At 44.3% G+C, this 24053-nt stretch overlaps 1 protein-coding gene and 1 long non-coding RNA gene across 2 annotated transcripts; one reads left to right on the forward strand and one right to left on the reverse strand.

Annotated features, from left to right (window-relative positions):
* Positions 1-16122: 16122 nt before the first annotated feature.
* LOC137653486 (sulfotransferase 1A1-like) lies at positions 16123-22601 on the reverse strand. Its single transcript, XM_068386931.1, has 7 exons — positions 22379-22601; positions 21455-21600; positions 19911-20115; positions 19596-19722; positions 18264-18430; positions 16781-16901; positions 16123-16405 (listed from the first exon to the last, which is right to left on the reverse strand). Exons 1-7 carry the CDS (start codon positions 22550-22552, stop codon positions 16293-16295), a joined length of 1053 nt encoding a protein of 350 aa, XP_068243032.1. The 5' UTR covers positions 22553-22601; the 3' UTR covers positions 16123-16292.
* Positions 19729-22486, forward strand: LOC137653487 (uncharacterized). The gene is made up of 3 exons (XR_011046492.1): positions 19729-19864; positions 22001-22095; positions 22359-22486. It is a non-coding gene; the product is annotated as an uncharacterized lncRNA (long non-coding RNA).
* Positions 22602-24053: the final 1452 nt, after the last annotated feature.

Below are 24053 nucleotides of genomic sequence, written 5' to 3' on the forward strand. Positions count from 1 at the left end.
AGAAATTTTAAGGATATTCGCGCCAGGAGTTAGAATTCTGGAGACCTAAAGGTAAGTTCTCTGGGAATATCACTGTAGTCAAATATCCCTTGGGAAGCTACTTATAGGAACCTTCCATCAGGACGACATGGCTATCTCACCCAAAAATAGATATTTTGCTACGCTCAAAATCCGTTTATTGGTCACTTATCAAAATTGCCATAAATACTCAAAACATTCTCTCTCTCTTCCTCTCCGAGAGGGTGGTGGATAAAGTAATTAAGAAGAGGATCACACAAAATAGTAATTTGTATTTTTCCTAACAGTACTTACCTCGAACTACTTTCTTAGGAGTACCTGGGATCTCCTCCCATCCGACCAGAGTTTTGTGTAGTTTACCCTACTTCCGTTTTTTGTGAGGGCTAACCTCAGGCGGATGTATACGTGCCCTGAGGCTAAGCCCGGATCAGGAAGCGTGCTAGCTTGGGTCTCGACCCTCAGTAAGTTCTTGGTTGCTTAGTTACCTAAAGGGTCAGTAAGACACTCGGGGAAGGAAGGGTGGGCCATTACCCGAAAGTAGTTCGAGGTAAGTACTGTTAGGAAAAATACAAATTACTTAAAATTTGTGATTTGTTCCAACACAGAGTACTTACCTCGAACTACTTTCTTAGGAGACTTACACTTTAGGAGGTGGGAGTGTCCTTCTCAACCCATAGACCTAGCTAAGCAGGATGAGTGGAACCTAGATAGGGGGCTAGGTTCAGAGCTGATCAGAAAACAAAACATAGGAGAAACTACACAAAGAGCTCATGTTAGTGTCTAAGTAACTCAATTGTGCAAGAATTCCTCGGATACATGTCTTTTCGATGATCACGTGTCTTGAGAGCTGGTTCAGGGGCTACCTGAGACTATCTTCAAGTGGAAGAGGAGGGAAGGAAGAGCAAGGGGGTTTAGGGAAATGAACCTGTGCCTCTTGGTCTTACTACCCGTGATTGACCTTGGGCTATGCCGTTAAATTGCTTGGAGCGCGGAGATGACTGTTCCTATTGAGAACCCGTCTAGGGACTTCCTCGAGCATTCCTTCAGGTAGTGAGCCGTGAAGGTAGACTGGTTAGCCCAGGTGCCAGCTTTAAGGATCTGACCCACTGCCATGTTCTTTTCGAAAGCTAAGGAGGTACATAGACCCCTAATGTCGTGGGTCCTGGGTTTACCCGGCAGGGGAACGCCCACCCTACTATAAGCCCTGATAATCAACTGTCTCAGCCAGAAGGATATAGTGTTCTTCGAGACCGGCTTTTTCACTGGACCTCTGGAGACGAAAAGGCTCTTGATACCAGGGCGGAGTCTAGCCGTCCTCTCCAGGTATTTCCTTACGGCTCTGATAGGGCACAACTTTAAGTCCTTCGGGTTGTCTGAACGAGGAATTGCTGGTATAGAGAAGCCCTCGAATCTGGGATCCCAAACTGCTGGATTCTGGGTCTTAGCTACAAAAGTCGGGACGAACTTGAAGGAAACCTCACGCCAGCCCTTCGAGTGTGAGACCTCGTAAAACAGTCCGTGAATCCCGCCCACCCTTTTTGCTGAGGCCATCGCCAGCAGAAAAACAGTCTTGAGGGTGAGATCCCTGTCCACGATGTCTTTCAAGGGTTCGAACGGGGGTTCACTTAACACCTTTAGGACCCTCGCCACATCCCACTGCGGCACTCTGACGGCTTGAGTGGGGCACGCTTGCTCGAAACTCCTGATGAGCATCGAGATATGCCTCGAGGACCCCAGATCGATGCCTTTCAGGAGGAAGACTTGGCCTAAGGCTGCACGGACTCCCTTGATGGCTGAAATAGACATACCGACCACGTCCCTGAGGTATACCATGAAGTCCGCAATCTCCAGAATGGAGGCCCTCAGGGGCTTGATGTTCCTGGAGAAGCACCACTTCGTGAAAGTGGCCCACTTAGCTTGATATACCGCTGCCGATGAACGCCTCAGATATCCAGACATCCTTTCTGCCGTTCCTGCTGAATAGCCTTCCTTCCTCAGGAGACGCTTGATAACCTCCACGCGTGAAGGCGGAGGGACCGAGGGTTCTCGTGGAACCTTTGGAAGTGGGGCTGCCGGAGAAGGTCCAGTCTGTCCGGGAGAGGCCACGGCGGAAGGCACGCTAGTTCTTTTAGGTCCGCGAAGCACTCTCTCTCCGGCCACCAGGGCGCTACCAAAGTCATCCTCAGGTTGTGGGCCCACCTTACCCTGTTGAGCACTTGTCTGAGCATTGCGAAAGGGGGGAAGGCGTATACGTCTAGATTGTCCCAGGGATGTTGGAAGGCGTCCTCTAACGCCGCCTTTGGGTCCGGGACAGGAGAACAGAATATGGGGAGTTGAGCATTCAGTCTTGTTGCGAAGAGATCCATCACTGGCGAGCCCCATTTCTGGATGATGAGCTTGGCTACCTCTGGGTGCAGGGACCACTCGGTTCCTACCACTTGTCCCATCCTGCTGAGGCCGTCGGCCAGGACGTTCCTTTTTCTTGGAATGAACCTCGCTGTGATTGTGATCTGCTCTGACTCGGCCTAATCCAGAAGTTCCAATGTGAGATCGCACAACTCCCTCGATTTCAGTCCTCCCTGCTTCTTTACGTATGCCACCACCGTGGCGTTGTCGCACATCAGTGCCACGGTGTTTCCCCGGAGCAGATTGACGAACTGCAGGCACGCCCTTCGAACTGCCCTCATCTCTAGGGCGTTTATGTGTTGGGCCTTCTCTACCTCTGTCCAACTGCCTCTTGCTGACCTTCCGAGGAGATGGGCACCCCACCCCTCCTTGGACGCGTCTGAACAGGAGCATTTCGGGGGGCTCGGCTGCGAAGGGCATCCCCTTGAGGGTGTTCGTTCGGTCTTGCCACCATTCCAGGAGTTCCTTCGTTTCCAGGAGAATGGGAACCAACTTGTGGGGGGAATTCTTTTGGTTCCAGAGTTCCTTCAGATTCCATTGGACATTTCTGAGCTTGAGCCTCCCTTGGGGAACCAGTTTCTCCAATAATACGAGGTGGCCTATTAACCTCTGCCAGTCCTTCGCCCTCCTGGGCTGTCCCGATATGAAGGGGCGGAGGATCTGGTCCAAGTTGTTCAACCTCTCCCCCGAGGGAAAGGCTCTCACCAAACGGGAATCTAGGACCATCCTGAGGTAGGTCATCCTGGTGACGACAGATGAGACTTCTCCAGGTTGATGGTGATGCCCAGAACCTTGCAGAATTGCAGTAGCTCCGCGACTTGTTCCCTCAGTACTACTTCTGAGGATGAAAGCAGCAACCAGTCGTCTAGATAACGAATCAGGCGGACTACCTCCGAGGATGAAAGCAGCAACCAGTCGTCTAGATAACGAATCAGGCGGATGCCCCGTTCGTGCGCCCAAACTGAGACTGTTGTGAAGACCTGTGGTGCTGTGGACAGTCCGAAGCAGAGGGACTTGAACTGCACTGTCTGGGCACCCCATTTCACCCGAAGGTACTTCCTGCTGGAGGGGTGAACTGGAATTTGGAAATATGCATCCTTGAGGTCTATGGACATCATGAAGTCCCCTTCCCTCAAGGACTCCTGGACCGACTTTGGGGTGTCCATCTTGAAGTCGGTCTTGCACACAAACTTGAGGGCTGAGAGGTCTATGACCAGCCTCCAGCCTCCCATTGCCTTCTCCACTAGGAGGAGCCGACTGTAGAAGCCCGGGCTCGGTTTTTGTACTGTTTCCAACGCTCCCTTCGCCAGCATCGCTGATACTTCCTCTTGCAAGGCCGTCCTCTTCAAGGGGTTCTTGGGAACTAACCACTCCGCCCGAAGATCTGGAATTAAGGGGGGGGGTTCTGCTAGGAATGGTAATCTCTACCCTTCCTTTAATACTGTTACTGTCCACGGGTCTGCCCCGTGGTTCTTCCATGCTTGCCAAAAATGTCTGAGGCATCCCCCCACCTGAGGCTTGGGCAGGAGTAGGGGGCCTCTCTCCCCATCTCCTTCTGGAGGATCGACTTGTACGTCCTCTCCTGGAGGCCGCGTATGAAGTCCTAAAGGAGGCCGGGGCTGCAGCTGCTCTCCTACGGGAGGGCTGCGAAGGCTGCGACCAAGAAGCTGTTGGGGCGTCTCTCCTGGGCTGGCTAGGCGAGGCCCTAGGAGGAGGAGGAACATCTGGCGGAGGTCTTCTGTGGATGGGTCTCCGCAGTGACTGGGGTTTGGGTTCACCCACGTCTTTACGTTTTTGGACCTTTTCCATGATCTCCTCTGCTGCCTTCAAGGGGAAGAGAGCATCATCCCACAGGGGCAGGCTCCTCAGGGCCCTCGCTTCCCTGTCCAGAATCCTCCTGGTCATCTTATTTAGGACAGTGTCCCTCCTACGAAGAACCCAGTTGGCTGATTGGGCTAGGGACTGGTAGGATAAGAACTTAAGCGCTCTACCTCCCGAGATAATCAGCTCCTTCAGTAAAGCCTGATTCCCCGGGACTGAGAGGTCGTAGGAGGACTGGATTCCTACGAGGGCGGACGCCCACCAGTCCAGCCAGGAGGCGACGTTGGCTAGGTCCTTACCCATCTCCATCATCGTCGCCTCTGACTGGGAGAAGCAGACTGGAGCTGTCGAGGCTCTGTCTTCCGGTGCTCCTTGGCCTAATACTTCGAGGGAGGCTTCCATCTTGCAGGCCCCTGGCCGCTGTCCTTCTGGCAGGTAAAATTTGCTCTGGGACCTCAGGCCCTGTAACAACTTTGAGGAACTCTGTGATTTGGGGGCCTCTGCATTTTTAGCTACGATCTTGTTGATGTGAGCTCTACCGAGCCTCACGTCCCTGGCCACCGGAAGAGCTAACGAAGGTCTTTGCTGGACGGGGGCTTCCATTAGCCTATTGAGGCTAGAGTGCCAGGCATCTTCGGTGAAGGGTTCGGGCTCCTCTATCCTGTGGTGCCTCCTAATGAGCCCGATCACCCTCCTATATGCTGAGTCCTCCGCTGCTGCGCCATCTAAGTTGTCGTCCGCGTCCTCCGTCTGGTGGCCTGCCTCTCTAGATGGAGCTAAACCGACGGGGCCTCCGTATGAGGTTCCAGACGCAGGACGGGCATTGCTGTGGCGGCGAGGGCCTCCGTCCTAGGTCTGTCCTTTGTCGTGGAGGACCAGGCTTCCGTGGGCTTGCCCGACGGAGGAAGCCGTCTCTCCATCTCCCGTTGCTGAGGCGCTACTTTGGAGGATAAGACGAGGCTGCCCGACCGAAGGGGCGACTCCCTCCGCTGGGCGGATTGAGTCGGGACCTTCGCGGTCTTACGCCTGTCCGATGAGGTCAGCGAGGCCGAGTCCCTCCGAGGTTCGAGCTTGTGGCTGGAGGTGAACCTCTCCGGGGACCTGTCTCTAGGGCGCCAACCTTAAGTGCTCGGGACCGAAGTAAAGTCGACGAGCTTACTACGGGGAATGACTACCCATTCTTCCCCCGGCGAACTACTCCTCCTGAATTTCCTCCTTGGGGACCTGGATCATCGTCTTCCGTGGCGAGACCTGGAGCATGAGCGAGAATGGGAATGCTTCCTCCGGGACCTCTCACGCCTCCGACGGGGTTTCTTCCGGTCTTCACCTTCCGAGGAATTGGAGGCCGCTGCTACCGACAAATCTGAAGAGTCTCCGTAGCTCGTCTGTGGTGCAGGGGCATGAAGAGACGGCGGCTGAACGACCTGATGGACCACGGAAGGCGTGGGCTGGAGAAACACATCTGGAAGTGAAGACGGCGGCGCTGGGGGAGAGCGTGGGCGCCCTACGTCGGGGAACCAGGTTTGGAGGCCTTCCTCCAACCTCAACAGGGACCTGCAGGGCGTCCACGGAGGTACCCATTCGAGGTAATCTGACGGGGGTGAGACTTCCTTCTCGGGGGCGCCTTCAGCTGCTGAGGTACCTGAAAAACATGCCCATGATGCGGGCGAAGAGGCAGGGACATTTTTACTCCACATGGGGTCATCCGATGAGACGTGACCCGCAAGCACCAGGGCACCGTCTCTGGAACCCCCACTAAACTCACCTTCAGGCCCCCCGCTAGCCTGGAATGAAGCTGCTACCCCACTATCATGAATAACAGACTCCTGGGGAAGACCCACTGGCCTCTTCCCTGCAACAGACTTACCTCGTCCCCTACTCTGGATAGGGGAAGGTGGTAGAGAAACTTTCCGGAGGCTCTCCTGGTGACGTCAAGGGAGAAGAGGTGCTAGCCTTCTTGGGCGACCTCTTGGAAGACTTCTTCTTCGTACCAAACCGTACCCACTGTATTTCACTCCACGATTCACACTCTGGGCACGTGTCCGACGGAGAACACGCTCTGCCCCAACACGACGAGCACAAGGAGTGAGGATCTACCTCCGGCTTGGACAGGAACGCACCACACGACTTCCCGGCCATAGGCCCAGGACAACGGCGGGGATGCTCCATCACGCACTAGCAATACGCCGCAAGACACAGGATCGCAGCGGGAAAGAATAAGAAAGCACAAGATTAACACGTGAGACCGCAGGAACACAAAGGGAAAGCACAAGGTTAACGCTCGAGACGGTGGTGACACAAAGGGAAAGCACAAGGTTAACGCTCGAGACGGTGGGGACACAAAGGGAAAGCACAAGGTTAACGCTCGAGACGGTGGTGACACAAAGGGAAAGCACAAGGTTAACGCTCGAGACGGTGGTGACACAAAGGGAAAGCACGGGGATACCGCGTGAAGACCATGTGGGACACAAAAGGGGTCGGGGACACAAAGGGTCGCACTGAGATAAGGAGAGCGTCGAGATGATATCGCGATGCGACCAGAGAACTTACTAAGGGTCGAGACCCAAGCTAGCACGCTTCCTGACCCGGGCTTAGCCTCAGGGCACGTATCCATCCGCCTGAGGTTAGCCCTCACAGAAAACGGAAGTAGGGTAAACTACACAAAACTCTGGTCGGATAGGAGGAGATCCCAGGTACTCCTAAGAAAGTAGTTTGAGGTAAGTACTCCGTGTTGGAACAAATTAAATTTTGATACAGTAATAAAAATTGTTATTTCTGTACTTGTGATTTTCATATTACTTTCTGGAAGCTCGGTTTTATCATCTAACCCCTTAAACTAATAAATTTTCCAATTACTTACGTCGCGAGTAAAGTAATAAGACAAGCTAACAATTAATGGCAAGAATCAAAAGCTTCGGCCTGCCACAAAACCTTTGACTTTCAGTCCGTTTGTCACCTTCAGTGTGACAATAGCCCAGAACTCAAGATTGTTCAATTTAAATTTCTTTTAAAGTGTTTAAAGAAGTTTTCCTGATTTGCTAATAACTGCTGCATAGTGTTCTAATGGATAGTTTCTTTGCGATCATGATCCACATTATCGTTATCGTTGTGATTTAAGTAACCAATTTGAGTGTAAAACCTCAATGTTCCTCTTATGTAAAAGTTTGTTTCTATGGTTGCTGACCAATTTAAAGAGTTCAAACCACAAAAAAAAAAGTTTTTTTTTAGTTGGGAAAATCTTGAGAAGAGTAGGCTATTTGATTATAGCGGTGATGACAATAATAATGCACCAAACTCCAATACAGCACTTAACAAATCATTTTGATAATGGTAAGCATCAAAAGCTTCTAACTTTTTAGCCTCCTTTTGAAAATTTCAGAAGGGTAAGGAGTCTTCAATTATAGGTAATTCTGAACTAAGCTTCTTTATTTCTAACCATAATCCAACTTCTGAAGTTGGATCTGAAGGTGAAAGCATTCCATTCAGCAAGACTTCTGACAGTGCACAGCCAGTTACAGATTGGAGATCCTATCATAGAGTCTCAAATTCTTTATTTAGTTTAGACCTTTCTGCTGCAAAACCCTCACCTTCTTGCAATTCTATTCTCTCATTTCAATAACTAGACTGTGAGGCATAAAGCCGAGTAGGTAGTCTGGAACCTAATATCCCTCCACTTGCTGAAGTAAGCTCTCTGAAACAATCTCATTTGTTTACTTGCGTATTCAAATCTTTCATGCTTCAAGTAGAGGTACGTCTTCTGTCCATGATCTTGAACAGCCATTGAAATTCTTGACGAGGCAATTAACAAGGGGTGAGAGCAGATGAGAACCCCCACCCTTCCACTTAGGTCAACACTTTCTGTTCCCCGATTAACGTTGACGTTGGACTACTGATCCTCCCTCAACTCATGATACATCAGTAGAGTAAGTTCAGAGGATGGCACCACTCGAAGCTGTCAAGGATGCCATGGCCGTCCCCTATGCCCAAGTCAGAAGAAGGAAGCATACAAGTTGCTCCTTCAGTCTATGTCATGATTACCTGTAGTCGGCCTTCCTGGGATATCATTAGCCCCCATAATGTTCCCAATATTCATGGGGGAGAATGAATCACTGGAGCAAATTGCTGTACCCTCAACCCTGGTTCAGTATGAGGGCACTCAGGATTCGTCTGCCCCCTAAGGCACCAGATCTTAGACCAGTGTCGACAGAGGAGTTGGTGTTCCTTCGTAGACATCCTTATACTCATCTGTGAGTGGAGCAGTCTAGGAGAGGCGACCTCGGCACTTCCTTCAGGGAGAATCTCAATCATAGATTGGCTCTTTAATGTCCCACAAGGGTCAAAGTCCTCCATGGAGCTGCCCTGGTCAGATCTAATTGTTTTGTCTCTGGATCGAGTTGACGATCAGATCAGTGGATCCAAGAACACTCGAATCCAGCTGGGCTAACAAAATCTTGCCTCATCTCCTCTGCAGCTTGACGGACACCCACAACTTCTAGAAAGGAGCCTTTGTATGCACAGCTCTTTCAAGCCACCCATCCTGGTTTTTCAGGAAGAGAGGGAGAAGGAAACACCGATGCTTGCATTCCACCTCTCCCTCTGACGAGAGTAGGGGGATACCTGTCATGCTATTGGGAAACCTGGCAAAGACACGGGGCCCAGCCATGGGTAACGAGTGTCCTTCTGGACAGTTACTTACCCTTTCAGGACCGTTGACCTCTCCCCCCTATCTCACTTACCAATAGAGTTCTCATCCGACACTCCAACATCGCTGAAAGTCCTGTCCTTCTGAACAGAAGTAGAAGGGATGTTGGAGAAGAATGCGCTTGAATTTGTTCAAGTCGAGTCTCCTGGCTTCTACAGTTAACGCTTCCTGGTGGAAAGCTCCCTTAACATAAGTCGTAATTTTATTGTGTGTACATGAAACTGTTCTGTACACATTCTTGCTCAGTGAAAATTGCTTCTGGAGTTCCTCAACTTAATTACTTGGACTTGTTTTATGAGCCTCACTGAGAAGTAGAAATGGATTTCCTGTTGCTGTTGCATAGTACATTGTATTCTTATTGTGTATTCAAAACAAAAGTAATCAAGTCCAGAGTCATATTTGTGTTTTAGACTCGTAACGAAACCAGCCAGCAAAGGACAGCCATGAGACCAGTTGACAAAGATGAATTAAATGGGTGATCCAATTTCTCTCCAACACTAGGTAATAATATCCTAATTAAAAAATCCTAAATTTCAGCAAGCAAAGGACAGCCATGAGACAAGTTGACACAATAAGATAAATTAAATGGGTGATCCAATTTCTCTGTAACACTAGGTAATAAAACAGTATTTTTAAATATTTAACTTAGCCGGTGAATATATAATAGCTGCAACTCTGCGGCTCGACAGAAAACACACTCAAAAAACTCGCGAGCGATCGCTATGAAGGTTGCGGGTGTGCCCACCAGCGCCAACTGTCGGCCAGATACCACTCTTGCATGTAAACAAACCTTTCAATTCTTCTCTGTCGACGTTGACGACAAGACGTATTCTTACTCGCTGTAGAACCTGGAGTTTTCTCAACATATTTGGTGAAGTACTTCATTTTGGTTTGAGCTTTCGCAGTGCAGGTGTTTTTCCTCAACATAAACTCTTGAACTCTTTATTGAATCAGATTATTTGTTGATGACTTGGATTGTTTTTGGAATTTTCTTTGACTAATTCAAAATGGCTGACCCTTCTCAAGTACCTATATTTCGAAAGTGTAATGCTAGGGACTGTAATAGGCGTCTTCCAAAGGCTTCTCTCGACCCACATACTGTTTGTTCCAATTGTCGGGGTAAACCTGTCAATTGGGAGATCGGTGTGAGGAATGCGTGGGCCTTTCGGAATTCGATTGGCTCGAATACGATAAATATGCACGTAGACTAGAGAGAGATAGGGTAAGGAGGAGTTCATTTAGGTCTGTAGATTTTTCCTCTCCACATGCCCCTGAACCTAATCCTTCCCCTGTAGTGCTTGTTCCTAACCCCCCTTCTAGCACTCAGGAACCGTCTATGCAAGACATGTTACGTGCTATTCATGCCTTGGGGGAAAGAGTTGAAGCGTTAGCAACTGATCGTAATCAACTCATGGCTGACGTGAAGGAACTTAAGTGTCATAGTGCCACGGCGGAAAGTGGGAAAGTGATTAGTGCGCAAAGTGTTATGAACAGTGTTGCGACCGAGGGTTCGTCTGTTCGTGCCTGTCGTTCACCTAGTCCGGGACCTCTTGCAACCTCCCAAGCCCAGGGGAGAAGTAATGTCGTACGACTTATGGGTTCGAGAGGCCTTGATCAGCGAACAGACGTTCCCTCTATGGTATCAGGCGTATCTCACCAAGATCGCCCCTACCATAAGACGAGAGAGCCCATTTTTTCCTCGTCTTCCGAAGGCTTTTCACGCAAGAAACCGTGGAGCAAGGTTTCTAGGCCTCTTAAACGGAAGTCGGTCCCTTCAGGACAGGTCCAACATCCTGGATGTAGTCATTGGGACAGTTCGGACCCGTTGCAGTCATCGGATGACTGCTCGCCGCCTAAGCAAGGCAAAGTTGTGCCGTCTCAGACGCTAACCCCGTCGGTTACCGCACCCATTCCCGTGGACCCAAAATGGGTTATACTGCAGGACATGCAGTCTAAGCTTGCGTCCCTTATGGAAGACTACAATGCCGATAAGGTTTCCGTTGAGCCTAGCCGTTTATCTCATCGAGATCCTGGCCTTCAGCCACCCAAACGTTCATTTGTGCGTCCTGTTGACGCTGGTGTAGCCAAGTCACGTCAAGCAGTTGGGGTAGAACCACACTCAATGCGATCTCGTGTGGATTTTCAGCCGCATTTGGACGTTAGGCAACTTGCTGATGCGCCTGGTGACGTTCAGGACGTTCGCCAACCATCGGAGTTGACTTGTTTTGACGCTGAGCGTCAACTTCCGCAACCTAGAGTTGTGTTGACTGCTCAGACTAGGCGGTCTAAGCAGTCTCGGGTGGACGCTGTGCGTCCTCACGCACCTGTTGTTGTTGACAGTTCCCAGACTGTCAAGCAGTTACAGGACACTGCGTCCTGGTCCGCCACTTATGCACCAGTGCGGGTGGACTCTGTGTGTCAAGCATTGCCAACCCCTTTGCTTGTTTCTCATCAGTTGTCAGATGAGGAACTTTCGGATGAGGACGTTGCTGACCCTCAGCCTGAGGATCATCCTTCAGATATTGATGAACCAAGAGCAGTTCCGCCATCTATGGACTTTAAGAAAGTCATGCTCATTTTTAAAGAGTTGTTTCCCGAACACTTTGTCTCTGTGGCTCCTCGTTCGCCGCCGTCTGAGTTTGTTTTAGGCGTACCTGCTGACATGCCAGCCTTTACAAAACTTGTACTCTCTCGCTCGTCCAAGAGACCTTTACGGCTTTTAGGCGATTGGTTGGAAACCAAGAGGAGTTTAGGGAAGACGGCCTTTGCCTTCCCCCCATCTAAACTCTCGTCTAGATCGAGCGTCTGGTATGCCACGGGAGAAGTTCTCGGCTTGGGAGTCCCTGCCTCTGCCCAGGGCGACTTCTCAAGCCTTGTAGACTCTCCCCGCCGCCTAGCCATGAGACGCTCGAAGATTAGTTGGTCATCCTCGGACCTTGACCATCTACTGAAAGGCATTTTTAGAGCTTTTGAAGTTTTCAACTTCTTTGACTGGTGTTTGGGAGCCTTAAGTAGGAAAATCTCATCAGCTGATAGAGATGTCTCCTTACTCTTTATGTCCTGCATGGATAAAGCCATCCGCGATGGATCCAATGAGCTCTCCTCCTTGTTTACTTCAGGAGTCCTTAAGAAGCGAGAGTCTCTTTGCTCTTTTCTGTCGGCAGGAGTTACTCCCTGTCAAAGATCTGAGCTACTCTTTGCCCCCTTATCGAAGTTTTTGTTCCCTGAACTTTTGGTTAAGGACATAGCTTTGTCGCTCGTGCAGAAGGACACCCATGACTTGGTAGCGTCCTCTGCTCGCAAAGGGACTCCTTCGACTTCCTTTTCTGCTAGACCAAGGATAGACACTCCAGCGTCCAGGTTTATTCCGCCCTTTCGTGGCAGAGCTCCCAGCAGGGGAAGTACTCGTGCCGAAGGAAAGAGAGGAAAGAGGAAAGGAGCCAAGTCCTCACGTGGCAGAGTCTGACTGCCCGCAGCTTCAGACAGCAGTAGGTGCCAGACTCAAGAACTTCTGGCGAGCCTGGGAGAAGAGAGGCGCAGACCAACAATCTGTGAGGTTGCTCAGAGAGGGGTACAAAATTCCATTTGTACACAAACCTCCTCTAGCGACTTCCCCCATCGATCTCTCTCCCAATTACCGAGAGGAATCAAAGAGACAAGCCCTGAAACTAGAAGTGTCTCTTTTGCTAGAGAAGGGAGCGGTGGTCAAAGTCTCGGACCTTCAATCACCGGGGTTTTACAACCGTCTCTTCCTAGTACCGAAGAAGACAGGAGGTTGGAGACCGGTGCTAGACGTCAGTGCTCTGAACGTCTTTGTCACGAAGACAAAGTTCACCATGGAGACCACGAAATCAGTCTTAGCAGCGGTCAGAAAGGGAGACTGGATGGTCTCGCTCGACCTAAGAGACGCATACTTCCACATCCCCATTCACTCAGATTCCCAACCTTTTCTGAGGTTTGTTTTCGACAATGTGGTGTACCAGTTTCGGGCCCTGTGCTTTGGCCTAAGTCCTGCTCCTCTCGTGTTTACGAGGCTTATGAGGAATGTGGCAAAATTCCTCCATTTATCGGGAATCCGAGCCTCCCTTTACTTGGACGACTGGCTTCTCAGAGCCTCGTCCAGTCATCGCTGTCTGAAGGATCTCAATTGGACATTGGATCTGACCAAGGAATTGGGACTTTTGGTCAACATGGAAAAGTCACAGCTGATTCCATCCCAAACTATACTGTATTTAGGGATGGAGATTCGCAGTCCAGTTTTTCGGGCTTTTCCGTCTGCCCCCCGAATAGATCAAGCCCTGCTCGTAATCCAAAGGATGTTGAAGAGAGAACGTTGCTCAGTCAGGAATTGGATGAGTCTAGTAGGAACTCTATCATCCCTGGAGCAGTTTGTCTCGCTAGGAAGGCTACACCTCCGACCTCTCCAGTTTCATCTAGCTTTTCACTGGAAAAAGGACAAGACGCTAGAGGCGGTCTCAATCCCGATTTCCGAAACAGTAAAGGCATGCCTGAATTGGTGGAAAGACAATATCAGTCTAAGAGAGGGACTTCCCCTAGCAGTTCAGAAACCAAATCACGTTCTATTCTCAGACGCATCGGATTTGGGTTGGGGTGCGACCCTGGACGGTCGGGAATGCTCAGGTCTGTGGACCTCAAGTCAGAGGAGCATGCACATCAACGGCAAGGAGCTTTTGGCAGTCCACCTGGCCTTGATGAACTTCGAAAGTCTCCTTCGAAACAAAGTGGTGGAGATCAACTCGGACAATACCACAGCCTTGGCTTACATTTCCAAGCAAGGAGGCACCCACTCCCTGACACTGTACGAGATCGCAAGGGACCTGCTCATTTGGTCAAGAGATCGAGGCATCTCCCTGGTAACGAGGTTTATCCAGGGCGACTTGAACGTCTTAGCAGATTGCCTCAGTCGGAGGGGTCAGGTAATTCCTACAGAATGGACCCTCCACAAGGACGTGTGCAAGAGGCTTTGGGCGACTTGGGGTCAACCCACCATAGACCTCTTTGCAACCTCGATGACCAAGAGGCTTCCAATCTATTGCTCTCCAGTCCCAGACCCAGCAGCAATACATATAGACGCTTTTCTCCTAGATTGGTCTCACCTAGACCTATATGCATTCCCACCATTCAAGATTGTCAACAAGGTACTGCAGAAATTCGCCTCTCACGAAGGGACAAGGTTGACGTTAGTTGCTCCCCTCTGGCCCGCGAGAGAATGGTTCACCGAGGTACTTGGATGGCTGGTAGACTTTCCAAGAAGTCTTCCTCTAAGAGTAGACCTGTTACGTCAGCCCCACGTAAAGAAGGTACACCAAGGCCTCCACGCTCATCGTCTGACTGCCTTCAGACTATCGAAAGACTCTCTAGAGCTAGAGGCTTTACGAAGGAGGCAGCCAGTGCGATTGCAAGAGCGAGGAGAGCTTCTACCATTAGAGTTTACCAATCGAAGTGGGAAATCTTCCGAGACTGGTGCAAGTCAGTATCTGTATCCTCGTCCAGTACCTCTGTAGCCCAAATCGCTGATTTTCTCTTATACCTGAGAAGGGTTCGCTCCCTGTCAGCTTCCACGATCAAGGGCTACAGGAGCATGTTGGCTTCGGTCTTCCGGCATAGAGGCTTAGATCTTTCCAACAATAAAGATCTACAAGATCTCCTTAAGTCTTTTGAGACTTCTAAGGAACGTCGTTTGGCTACTCCTGGATGGAACTTAGACGTGGTCCTAAGGTTCCTCATGTCAGACAGGTTTGAGCCTTTACATTCAGCCTCCCTGAAGGATCTCACTCTTAAGACTCTTTTCCTGGTGTGCTTGGCCTCGGCTAAAAGAGTCAGTGAGCTTCATGCCTTCAGCAAGAACATCGGTTTTTCGACAGAAAAAGCCACTTGTTCTCTTCAACTTGGTTTCCTGGCCAAGAATGAACTGCCTTCTCGTCCTTGGCCTAAATCTTTTGATATTCCTAGCTTATCAGAGATCGTAGGCAACGAACTAGAGAGAGTATTATGTCCCGTTAGAGCTCTTAAGTTCTATTTAGTTCGTACTAAGCCTTTACGAGGTAAATCTGAAGCGTTATGGTGTTCGGTTAAGAAACCATCCTTACCTATGTCAAAGAATGCTTTGTCATATTTTATCAGATTTTTAATACGAGAAGCCCATTCCCACTTGAGTGAGGAAGACCGATCTTTGCTTAAGGTTAAGACGCACGAGATTAGAGCTATAGCAACCTCCGTGGCCTTCAAGCAAAATAGATCTCTGCAAAGTATCATGGACGCGACCTTTTGGAGAAGCAAGTCAGTGTTCGCGTCATTTTACTTGAAAGATGTCCAGACTCTTTACGAGGACTGCTACACACTGGGTCCATTCGTAGCAGCGAGTGCAGTAGTGGGTGAGGGTTCTACCACTACACTTCCCTAATTCCAATATCCTTTTTAATCTGTCTCTTGAAATGTTTTTAATATTGTTTTATGGGTTGTTCGGAAGGCTAAGAAGCCTTTCGCATCCTGGTTGATTTGGCGGGTGGTCAAAGTCATTTCTTGAGAGCGCCCAGATTAGGGGTTTGATGAGGTCCTGTTGTATGGGTTGCAGCCCTTGATACTTCAGCTCCTGGGAGTCTTTCAGCATCCTAAGAGGATCGCTGGGCTCCGTGAGGAAGACAGACTTACAAGGCAGAGTAATCGTCTAAGTCAACTTCCTTACCAGGTACCTATATATTTTGGTTTTGTTATATTGATAACTGTCAAAAAAACTCTTAGCTTATACGCTGTAAACTTAATTAACTCTGGTCTCTACCCACCGCCTTGGGTGTGAATCAGCTATTATATATTCACCGGCTAAGTTAAATATTTAAAAATGATATTTTAATTATAAAATAAATTTTTGAATATACTTACCCGGTGAATATATAAATTAAAGACCCTCCCTTCCTCCCCAATAGAGACGCAGCGGGACGAGAAGAATTGAAGGGTTTGTTTACATGCAAGAGTGGTATCTGGCCGACAGTTGGCGCTGGTGGGCACACCCGCAACCTTCATAGCGATCGCTCGCGAGTTTTTTGAGTGTGTTTTCTGTCGAGCCGCAGAGTTGCAGCTATTATATATTCACCGGGTAAGTATATTCAAAAATTTATTTTATAATTAAAATATCATATTAATTAAAAAATCTCAAATATTTTCCAGGGGCATTAAATTTTTATATTTTCATTTAAAATCCATTCAACAACTTCAACCGGCAATAAGATACAAATATTTAATTAGGAATAAGAAGCAGTTATTTAAATAAAGATTAATGTTATTGTTTTAACACATGCTTTAAAAGAAAACCTGTCAAACAGAACCCTCAAGTAACATATTTAAAATTTATACCAAAACCTTGTAGATTTTTCTTAACCCAGTCATCAATTTTTGCTTCCAGTTCTGGAGTATATTTGCCTTTCCAGTCACCAACTTTTCCTTTAAAAAGATAATTCAATAAATGAGTCATTAGCATGTAAATTTAACCATTCTTTAGATACTGTAGTCATAATTACAATGTACAGTAATTCCTAAACTTAGGATTATTTAATTTAAGATATAGAGTCCTTATTGGCAAATAATTCTTTATGATTGCATAATTTTATTAAGGAAAAATAATTATATGTTCAATTATTTTAAGCTAATGAAATATTCTAGAAACTAGTTAAAGTTATGGGCAATACTAGACTACCAAATATTGTTGATTCCATGGATTTACTTTAGAGTGGCAATTGATAAAAAGAAGACTAGAATTGCCACAAGAAAATTATAATACCCATCAACTTCCTAAAATATGTTTAGTACCATATTTACCTTTTCTGAAAAAGCCTCCATCTTTTTCAATCACCTCAACATTCATGAAATTTGATGCAGATCCACTGGAAACAACATCTGCTCGGGTTTTCATCTCGTTGAAACTTGTATAGTGAGAAATCTGAAGACAAACAACTTCCTTGTTAGCAGAGCATACATCAGAGACTGTCACAAAGTCAAAATATGACAGCAGATTTTAAGTATGCTACCCTATTATAATGAATCAAACTAATCATGCCCCAATAATGACCATATCCCCAATTATTTGAATGTCAATCAGAGAATGTTGAATTCCCTTGGTAATAAAACTGATTACTGTTGCAGTTCCCACACCAATTAACACCTTTGACTTTTCTATCACTACAAGGTAGTAGGTTGGCCTGGGCACCAGCCACCCGTTCAGATTCTACCACTAGAGAGTTATGAGGCCTTTTGACTGACCAGACAGTACTACATTGGATCCTTCTCTGGTTATGGTTCATTTTCCCTGAATAGTCTGGCCTATTTATTACATATTCTCCACTGTCCTCATACACCTGACAACATTGAGATTAGCAAACAATTCTTCTAAATTCGAGGGGTTAACTACTGCACTGTAATTATTTAGTGGCCACTTTCCTCTTGGTGGGTAGAAGAGAGACTTTAGCTATGATAAGAAGCTCTTCTAGGAGAAGGACACTCCAAAATCAAACCATTGTTCTTCCACTCTCTTAGGTTAGAGTTCTCTTGCTTGAGGGTACACTCCGGCACACTATTCTATCTTATTTCTGTTCCTCTTGTTTTGTTAAAGTTTATATAAGAGATATTTAATTTAATGTTACTCTTCTTGAAATATTTTGTTTTTCCCTAAGTTTCCTTTCCTCACTGGTCTATTTTCCCTGTTGGAGCCCCTGGGCTTATAGCATCCTGCTTTTCCAAATAGGGTTGTAGCCTAGCAAGTAATAATAATAGTAATAATAATATACCTTCATCATCCCATTGCTTTTCTCATCTATCATCTAGAATGGCTGGGAACATTTTTATTGAGTCATACCCCTGTAAGTGTTAAGAAGTCAAGAGGTCAATTTTCATCATTTAATAACATCTAGTCTGTGGGTGATCAGTTTGACTTACTATTTATTCATTTAATTCATACACTGGTTATATCCATGTACTGCATCCTTCTTCATTATATCAGTAGTTTTTGCAGAAAAGACTAGTCTGGTCCATTTCCTTGTATTATTGGTTACTACATATATTTCCTTTTAATACACTCTGCTTCAAATTTTATCTTTCAGAATTACTTCATGAATGTACAGTATACAAACCCATCTACCAAAATTTTTCTGCACTTAAATATACGAGAAAGATGATTACTGTCAATTCATATTCATAAATTAAACACATCATAAAAGCCTTGATGAATAATGCTTGCATATGAATTTTTTAATTATTTTTCTTGAATAAGTTATTGCTGAAGAGGTGACATGGATAAAATTCTTACCTTTTCCAATTGTGTATCAGCAATGTTTGTTCCAAGGAATGTATTAAGCTTTTTCAGTTCCTCAATGTTATTTGACTTCAGATCTTCATAGAAGATGAAATGCAGGTTTGGTTCATCTCTCCTTTCCCAAGCTTCTTTCAGATGTAGCCAGTAGGGTCCATATAGCACTATGTTTTGAAAAAGAATGAAAGGTTATAGTAGTTGTTGGTTCTCCAGAAAATCATCAAAATTATTTAAACAAGCACACCCTACATGTTCGCCTATAACTATCCAGTGTTTATTGATGATGGCATTGCTGGAACAAGTTGACTTATTCTTTCCTGGGGATATCATGGATTGTACTTGATAACATTCAGTATTTTGTTGAAACAACAACTTAGGCAGTTAAACATTTGAAAGCTGATATAATACTTCTAGGAGTCTGATAGGTGTAAAGCTCACCATATGACATGTGTTAATGAAAATAGTACTAAAAATGTCCAAAACTTTCTTCCCAACTGTCAAATCTATATAATTTTAATTCATTATATAGTACAGATATTAGAAGCTTGAAGGTTTTATATTTTTATTCAATGTACTTGAAAAGAAGTGATTTAACTTTAGGTCAGACTTTCAACATTAATTTAGTAAATTTATAAAAAAATACTGTCCAGTATGATGAACTGAATATTTAGGGGGAAACAAAACGTGAGTTCCTATAAACATGACAAATTCATAGCTAATTTGTATTATTCCCTAACTAATACAAACCCTCCGTCATTTATAAATGGATATTCTTTCGGCAAAGCTGAAAGGTAGCCAATTAGACTTTTTGGTGTGAGGTGGCAACCCTACCCAACGACTGAGTAGGGGGTTGGCTAGGGGTACCAGCCATCTGTATATATACTCACGGAGTGGTGAACTAGTCATTGGGGGCTATGACTAATTGTCAAAGAGCCCCCATCCAGAAATACCGTCCAGACAGTTTGTGTGTGTGTGTGCGTGATCTAGCCACTTTTCTCTTTGACTTGAAGAGAGCGGATGTCTCCTCTCTCTCCTCTTCAAGGTTACCATAGACATTGACGAACTTTGTTGATTTGTGATCATTTTACGTTGTCTTTCACTCTTGCAGGTGTGATTGTGCTTATTGACGCTCCGATGTGAACGTTCCCTGGTTACGAGGGTCGTCCTTGCGGGATCTTCATGTCTTCGGTGGACACCAACCCACATTATTTGTGTCCAACCTGAAGGGAGTGTTATTGCGTGCAAGACTCGCCTTGCATTTTGAAGTAAAATATTGAAAATACAGAAAAATGTCATGAACAAATAGGTTGCTGAAAAAAAAACACTTACGATCATCATTGACAAAATACTGGACAAAATCTTCAAAGGAACCAGTATAATTATGGTTTTTGAACATCTTGCAGTGATGGTGGAATGACACCACCACATCCTTGGGGTTTCTTGCCACATACACTACCTGTGAATGAGAAAAAAAAGGCTGAGTAGGACTAGGAATGCGGTTGAAGAGAAATGATGAAAATAAAGAATACCAAGAATAATTGTTGATCACAGTTGGAGAGAAAAAAATTATAAGGCACTATTATATGGTCCTCATCAAGGTAGGTAAAGCATATAATTGCAACAGTGCTTAAAGAAAGTCAGTACCTTTGATGTTTTTAACATATCTGTAGGAAGCAGTGACAACGGTAAGTGGGATTTGATGGTTCTAGGGTCAGGTGAAGCTTCACTCATCTGAAAGAATAACCCATCAGCAGGATCCTTCCCTGGGCACATCTTCTTAAAGCCTTGCATCATGGGATCATCTGGTCCAGGGGGTTTTAATAACTTGCTTTGTAAGAGCATATCAAATCTGAGGGAGTTTCAAGTAAGTTTTCTTATACAATTAAGTAATGTTCCATGCCATTATTTCGAAAATAATAACATTGCAGTGTGATGATGTATGAACTGTAATTACAGTAGTATCACGGTTTATGAGTGACGGAACATGAGCAAATATGTATATGATCATAAATCTTAAATCGGTTTACGAGTATTGTATTGGTTTAAGAGTAAAACTTTCTCTCCATATGCAGCTCTTTGTGGTCAAGTACTATATGAATATCCTGCAATGTGCAGAATTTCTCAACTGTATTGAAATCTTGAAGGACATGCTTTAAAGAGTTTGATTTGTGTTGAGATATGTCCACAAATAAAATACTTTACTGTATACAGTATTAAATTTAGTGCATTTGCATGCAATCGGGTTTTAAGCTAGGCGTATGTCTACTAGAAAATGGGGCATGGGCCCTTGGTAACATCCTGTTTTCTTATAATTTTTTCATAGAGTAGGACCCATATGAAAGCTGTTAGGTATTTTGTAGGAAAAAAGGTCTTAAGCATTTGGAGAAGAAAAATGTAAAATGACAGTGTTAGGGTAATTACGATCCGAGGCTCAGAAACTATGCGCCTCTTCAGGCACTGGCAAAACCAGTGATAGCCTAAATCCAGCCATCCATAACTACTCCAAAAACAACATGTACATATTCCATCATGCAAGCATGACAAATAACGTGGACATCCTTCACGGCTTCATGAGAGATCAAGAGGGACTGTTGCCATACAGTAACTTTTTCCATTTAATTTCGATGCCAGTTAAATTGGTTTTCAGTATTCTCTTTCATTGTGAATTATATTTTGTATTAATTTCTGAAGTTCAATAATCAGCATTTTTCATGGGAAATATTTTAGTTTGCGACCGAGCTCCTTAAATGAATTATACTCATAAATCGAGGTACCACCAGAATTTACAAATATCATACCTGTAGCAAATACATTTATGTTATATTGTAGATAGATAAATACACACAGCATATCTATGGACTATCATGAAAATCAATGAAGGAATATTTAGTAATTTTCATCCTCCTTTACAACACATGACTCTTCTATCCCTAAATAACAGAAATTTAAAAATACTAACAATCTCAGTTTATAAAGAGACTAACCATTATGTTTGGATGTGTGATTGTTTCATTCTAGATATCTCTTAATCATATTTAATTTTTTTTATTTATTTATTATATCTATGACAGCATTTAATGACCACGCTGGTGCCAGTACGTAAGCTTTTGTTCTAAATTTTACAATTCAAATTATTCTAACAATCACCATCAACTGTATAATGACTCGCAACTACATCCTTAACATACTCAAGGAAAGGGACTCGAGCATTAACTGGCAACTTGGCCATCGGATGATCGAGGTTTGGGTTGTTCCTCATTGTCCAGACAATCTCCTGACACCATGTAGTGCCACATTTAGGCCATGTCACAATGTACACATCGCTTGATTTAACCTGTGAAAAATAGTATAGATAATGATGCATGACATCATATACTTAGATTCAAAATGACATGAAGTAGTACAGTAGAGATAATGGTATAATTTTCTTGGCACCAATGCATTTATTGGTCACTACATCATAAATAGTCAGTCGTACAGTGAAAATATAATAGGGTTCTTAGGAAGATGAAACGTTTTATTATACTGTATTAATTTACTTTTATCTAGTAAAGAAATAATGTTTTTGTAAAAGGTACAGTACTATAATGGTAAAAAAAGAACAAAGTCACAACAAAATTGGTATGAATTGTACACACTTGATTAGCTTGAAGTTATTTTTAAACTACCAGTAATAATGAAACATATATTGTATGTGACTAATTTCATGATAGAATTTCATTTGATCTTTACAGATGTAATTAATTATCATAATAAAGCCTAACAAACTTCGTAATGATTTAATAACTTCAACTCCTGGAGGGACAGTGCTGTCTCTTCATATGTGAGGGTAAGTACTGTATTAAAAAATTTAATGCAAGCAGTTCACAAGTGAACAATGAAATTGTTAACATTACAAAGAGGCATTTTTCCATTGTCACAAATCCTGAATTGGCAATAATGAATTTAACAATTATTGAAATCATGAGCTACATTGTATTCAAAAGCTTCTTTCTTTTTTAACCATTCTAGTTTTAGCCTCTGTGCATAGCTTTAACCATTTCAACTTGATGATAGATAAATTTTCAGCAAGCTTTTGATTAATGTTTTCAGGAAACGGCAAAAATACATACCGGAAATTTATAAATCTTATCAGCAAATTTTGTGAAAGGTGCCACCAAGAGCCAACTACCAGGGTTGAAGCGAACTATGCCCATGTCAGCATAACCAGTAAAGTCTTTCTCCTGGCGACAGAGTTCGTCTCCTTCTAAGGGCACCACTTCATGGCCACTTGCAACACAGGTCATTGCACTAAAGAACCAGCTGGAAGAAGAAGGAACTTTGCAATGACAAAAGTAATCTATAAAATACTTTAGAGCTTTTAATGTGAACAGTACTGTGGAATATAATAGGGGACACTTTTGTTGTTTGATACTATCCAAGCTATATTTGTTTGTGGAAACTCAGAGGTCAATTGCTTCAGAACTCCCATTAAGGAGTTCAAATTGTATTTTTTTGGATTTTTATATCCTGAAATAAAATCATAGATTGCAGATCAAATAACCAATTGCAACTTTCTAGAACCTATGCTGCTGGGACAAGTACCATCAATGACATAACACCTCTGAAAAAAAGTTTTACAATATTGTACACTCAATTTTTACATAGCTTTCTTCCAGTGCACACCACAAAAAATCATTATTAAAGTCGTTTTTTTTGTACGCTATACAACAGGGTTAGTGGCAGAAGTAAACCAAATAGAGAAGTTTGGAAAGCTATGATAGAATTGAAAAAGAAAAGTTATTGTAAATTCAAAGAGCAGTGTCCTTGTATTCAGATCAAGCCAGCTTGCCAATGACAGGCTATCAAAGCATCAATAATCCTTTCTAAGTGCAGGTAATTCTTTTTCCAATTATTTCATCTATATCTATATCAATATTCTTGCTTTATGTTTTATCATATGCATGTAAGTACTGTAAACTTTCTGTAAAATTGCTTTATAATGAAAGATATTTGGGATTGAGAATTGATTAATCCTTTATCTTTATATAATTTCATTCGGAAATATTTTATTAGGTGTTTGAGTAAACCGGTGTATGATTGGCTTTCAGGGACAATTTAACTTTGATCGCTGTGGTGCCACTAAATTATCATCAAGGTACGTTAACTCTAATTATTTGGTAGGTAGGTATGATACCTGGCTTTCCTAAGTGTATCTGTTAAAATCTTGTGTATATTAATACTACTGTATATGTTTGAATATAGAGAAAGAAAATTTAACATTGGTACAGCATGTAGCCTAAATGGCAAACTATTTTAGAGTTCACATTTCGTGGAAGACAAGAATAATTAGGAATTTGAATGTAATACTTTGAATATTACTGTAAGCAAATACATGAATACTGTACACACAAAAAACTGAAATCAACTGCAATGGGATTTAAATGCCAAGATAGGTATTAGAGGACTGAAGAGAGTACAGTTGCTATTTTATGGCATTCTTAAGAGTAAATGAGAATGGAGAACTGTGGAAATATTTATGGAAAGGAATTATTCCTGGAAACATGAACAATTAAAAAGAAAATATTCATAAGTATACAGTTGAAAGAGAAACCTAGTTTGAAGAGTATGCTAGATTGGGATGGTAAAGTAATAGAAGAGCATATGAAATGGTTGTATGGCTGAAGGAATTCCTGACCATTTCCTCTATATAATACCGCACAAGGATTCGGAGATATATACAGTATATATATATATATATATATATATATATATATATATATATATATATATATATAATACATATAT

The sequence above is a fragment of the Palaemon carinicauda genome, chromosome 14 (genome assembly GCF_036898095.1).
Source record: "Palaemon carinicauda isolate YSFRI2023 chromosome 14, ASM3689809v2, whole genome shotgun sequence".
NCBI classification, from domain to species: domain Eukaryota; kingdom Metazoa; phylum Arthropoda; class Malacostraca; order Decapoda; family Palaemonidae; genus Palaemon; species Palaemon carinicauda.

Coding starts and splice junctions, on each gene's coding strand:
- LOC137653486 (XM_068386931.1), bottom strand. CDS start 22,552: ATGACCTGTGTTGCAAGTGGCCATGAAGTGGTGCCCTTAGAAGGAGAC. Junction 21,601..22,378: donor ATAAGATTTATAAATTTCCG/GTATGTATTTTT, acceptor TATTTTTCACAG/GTTAAATCAAGCGATGTGTA. Junction 18,431..19,595: donor GTATTTTGTCAATGATGATC/GTAAGTGTTTTT, acceptor TTCAAAACATAG/TGCTATATGGACCCTACTGG.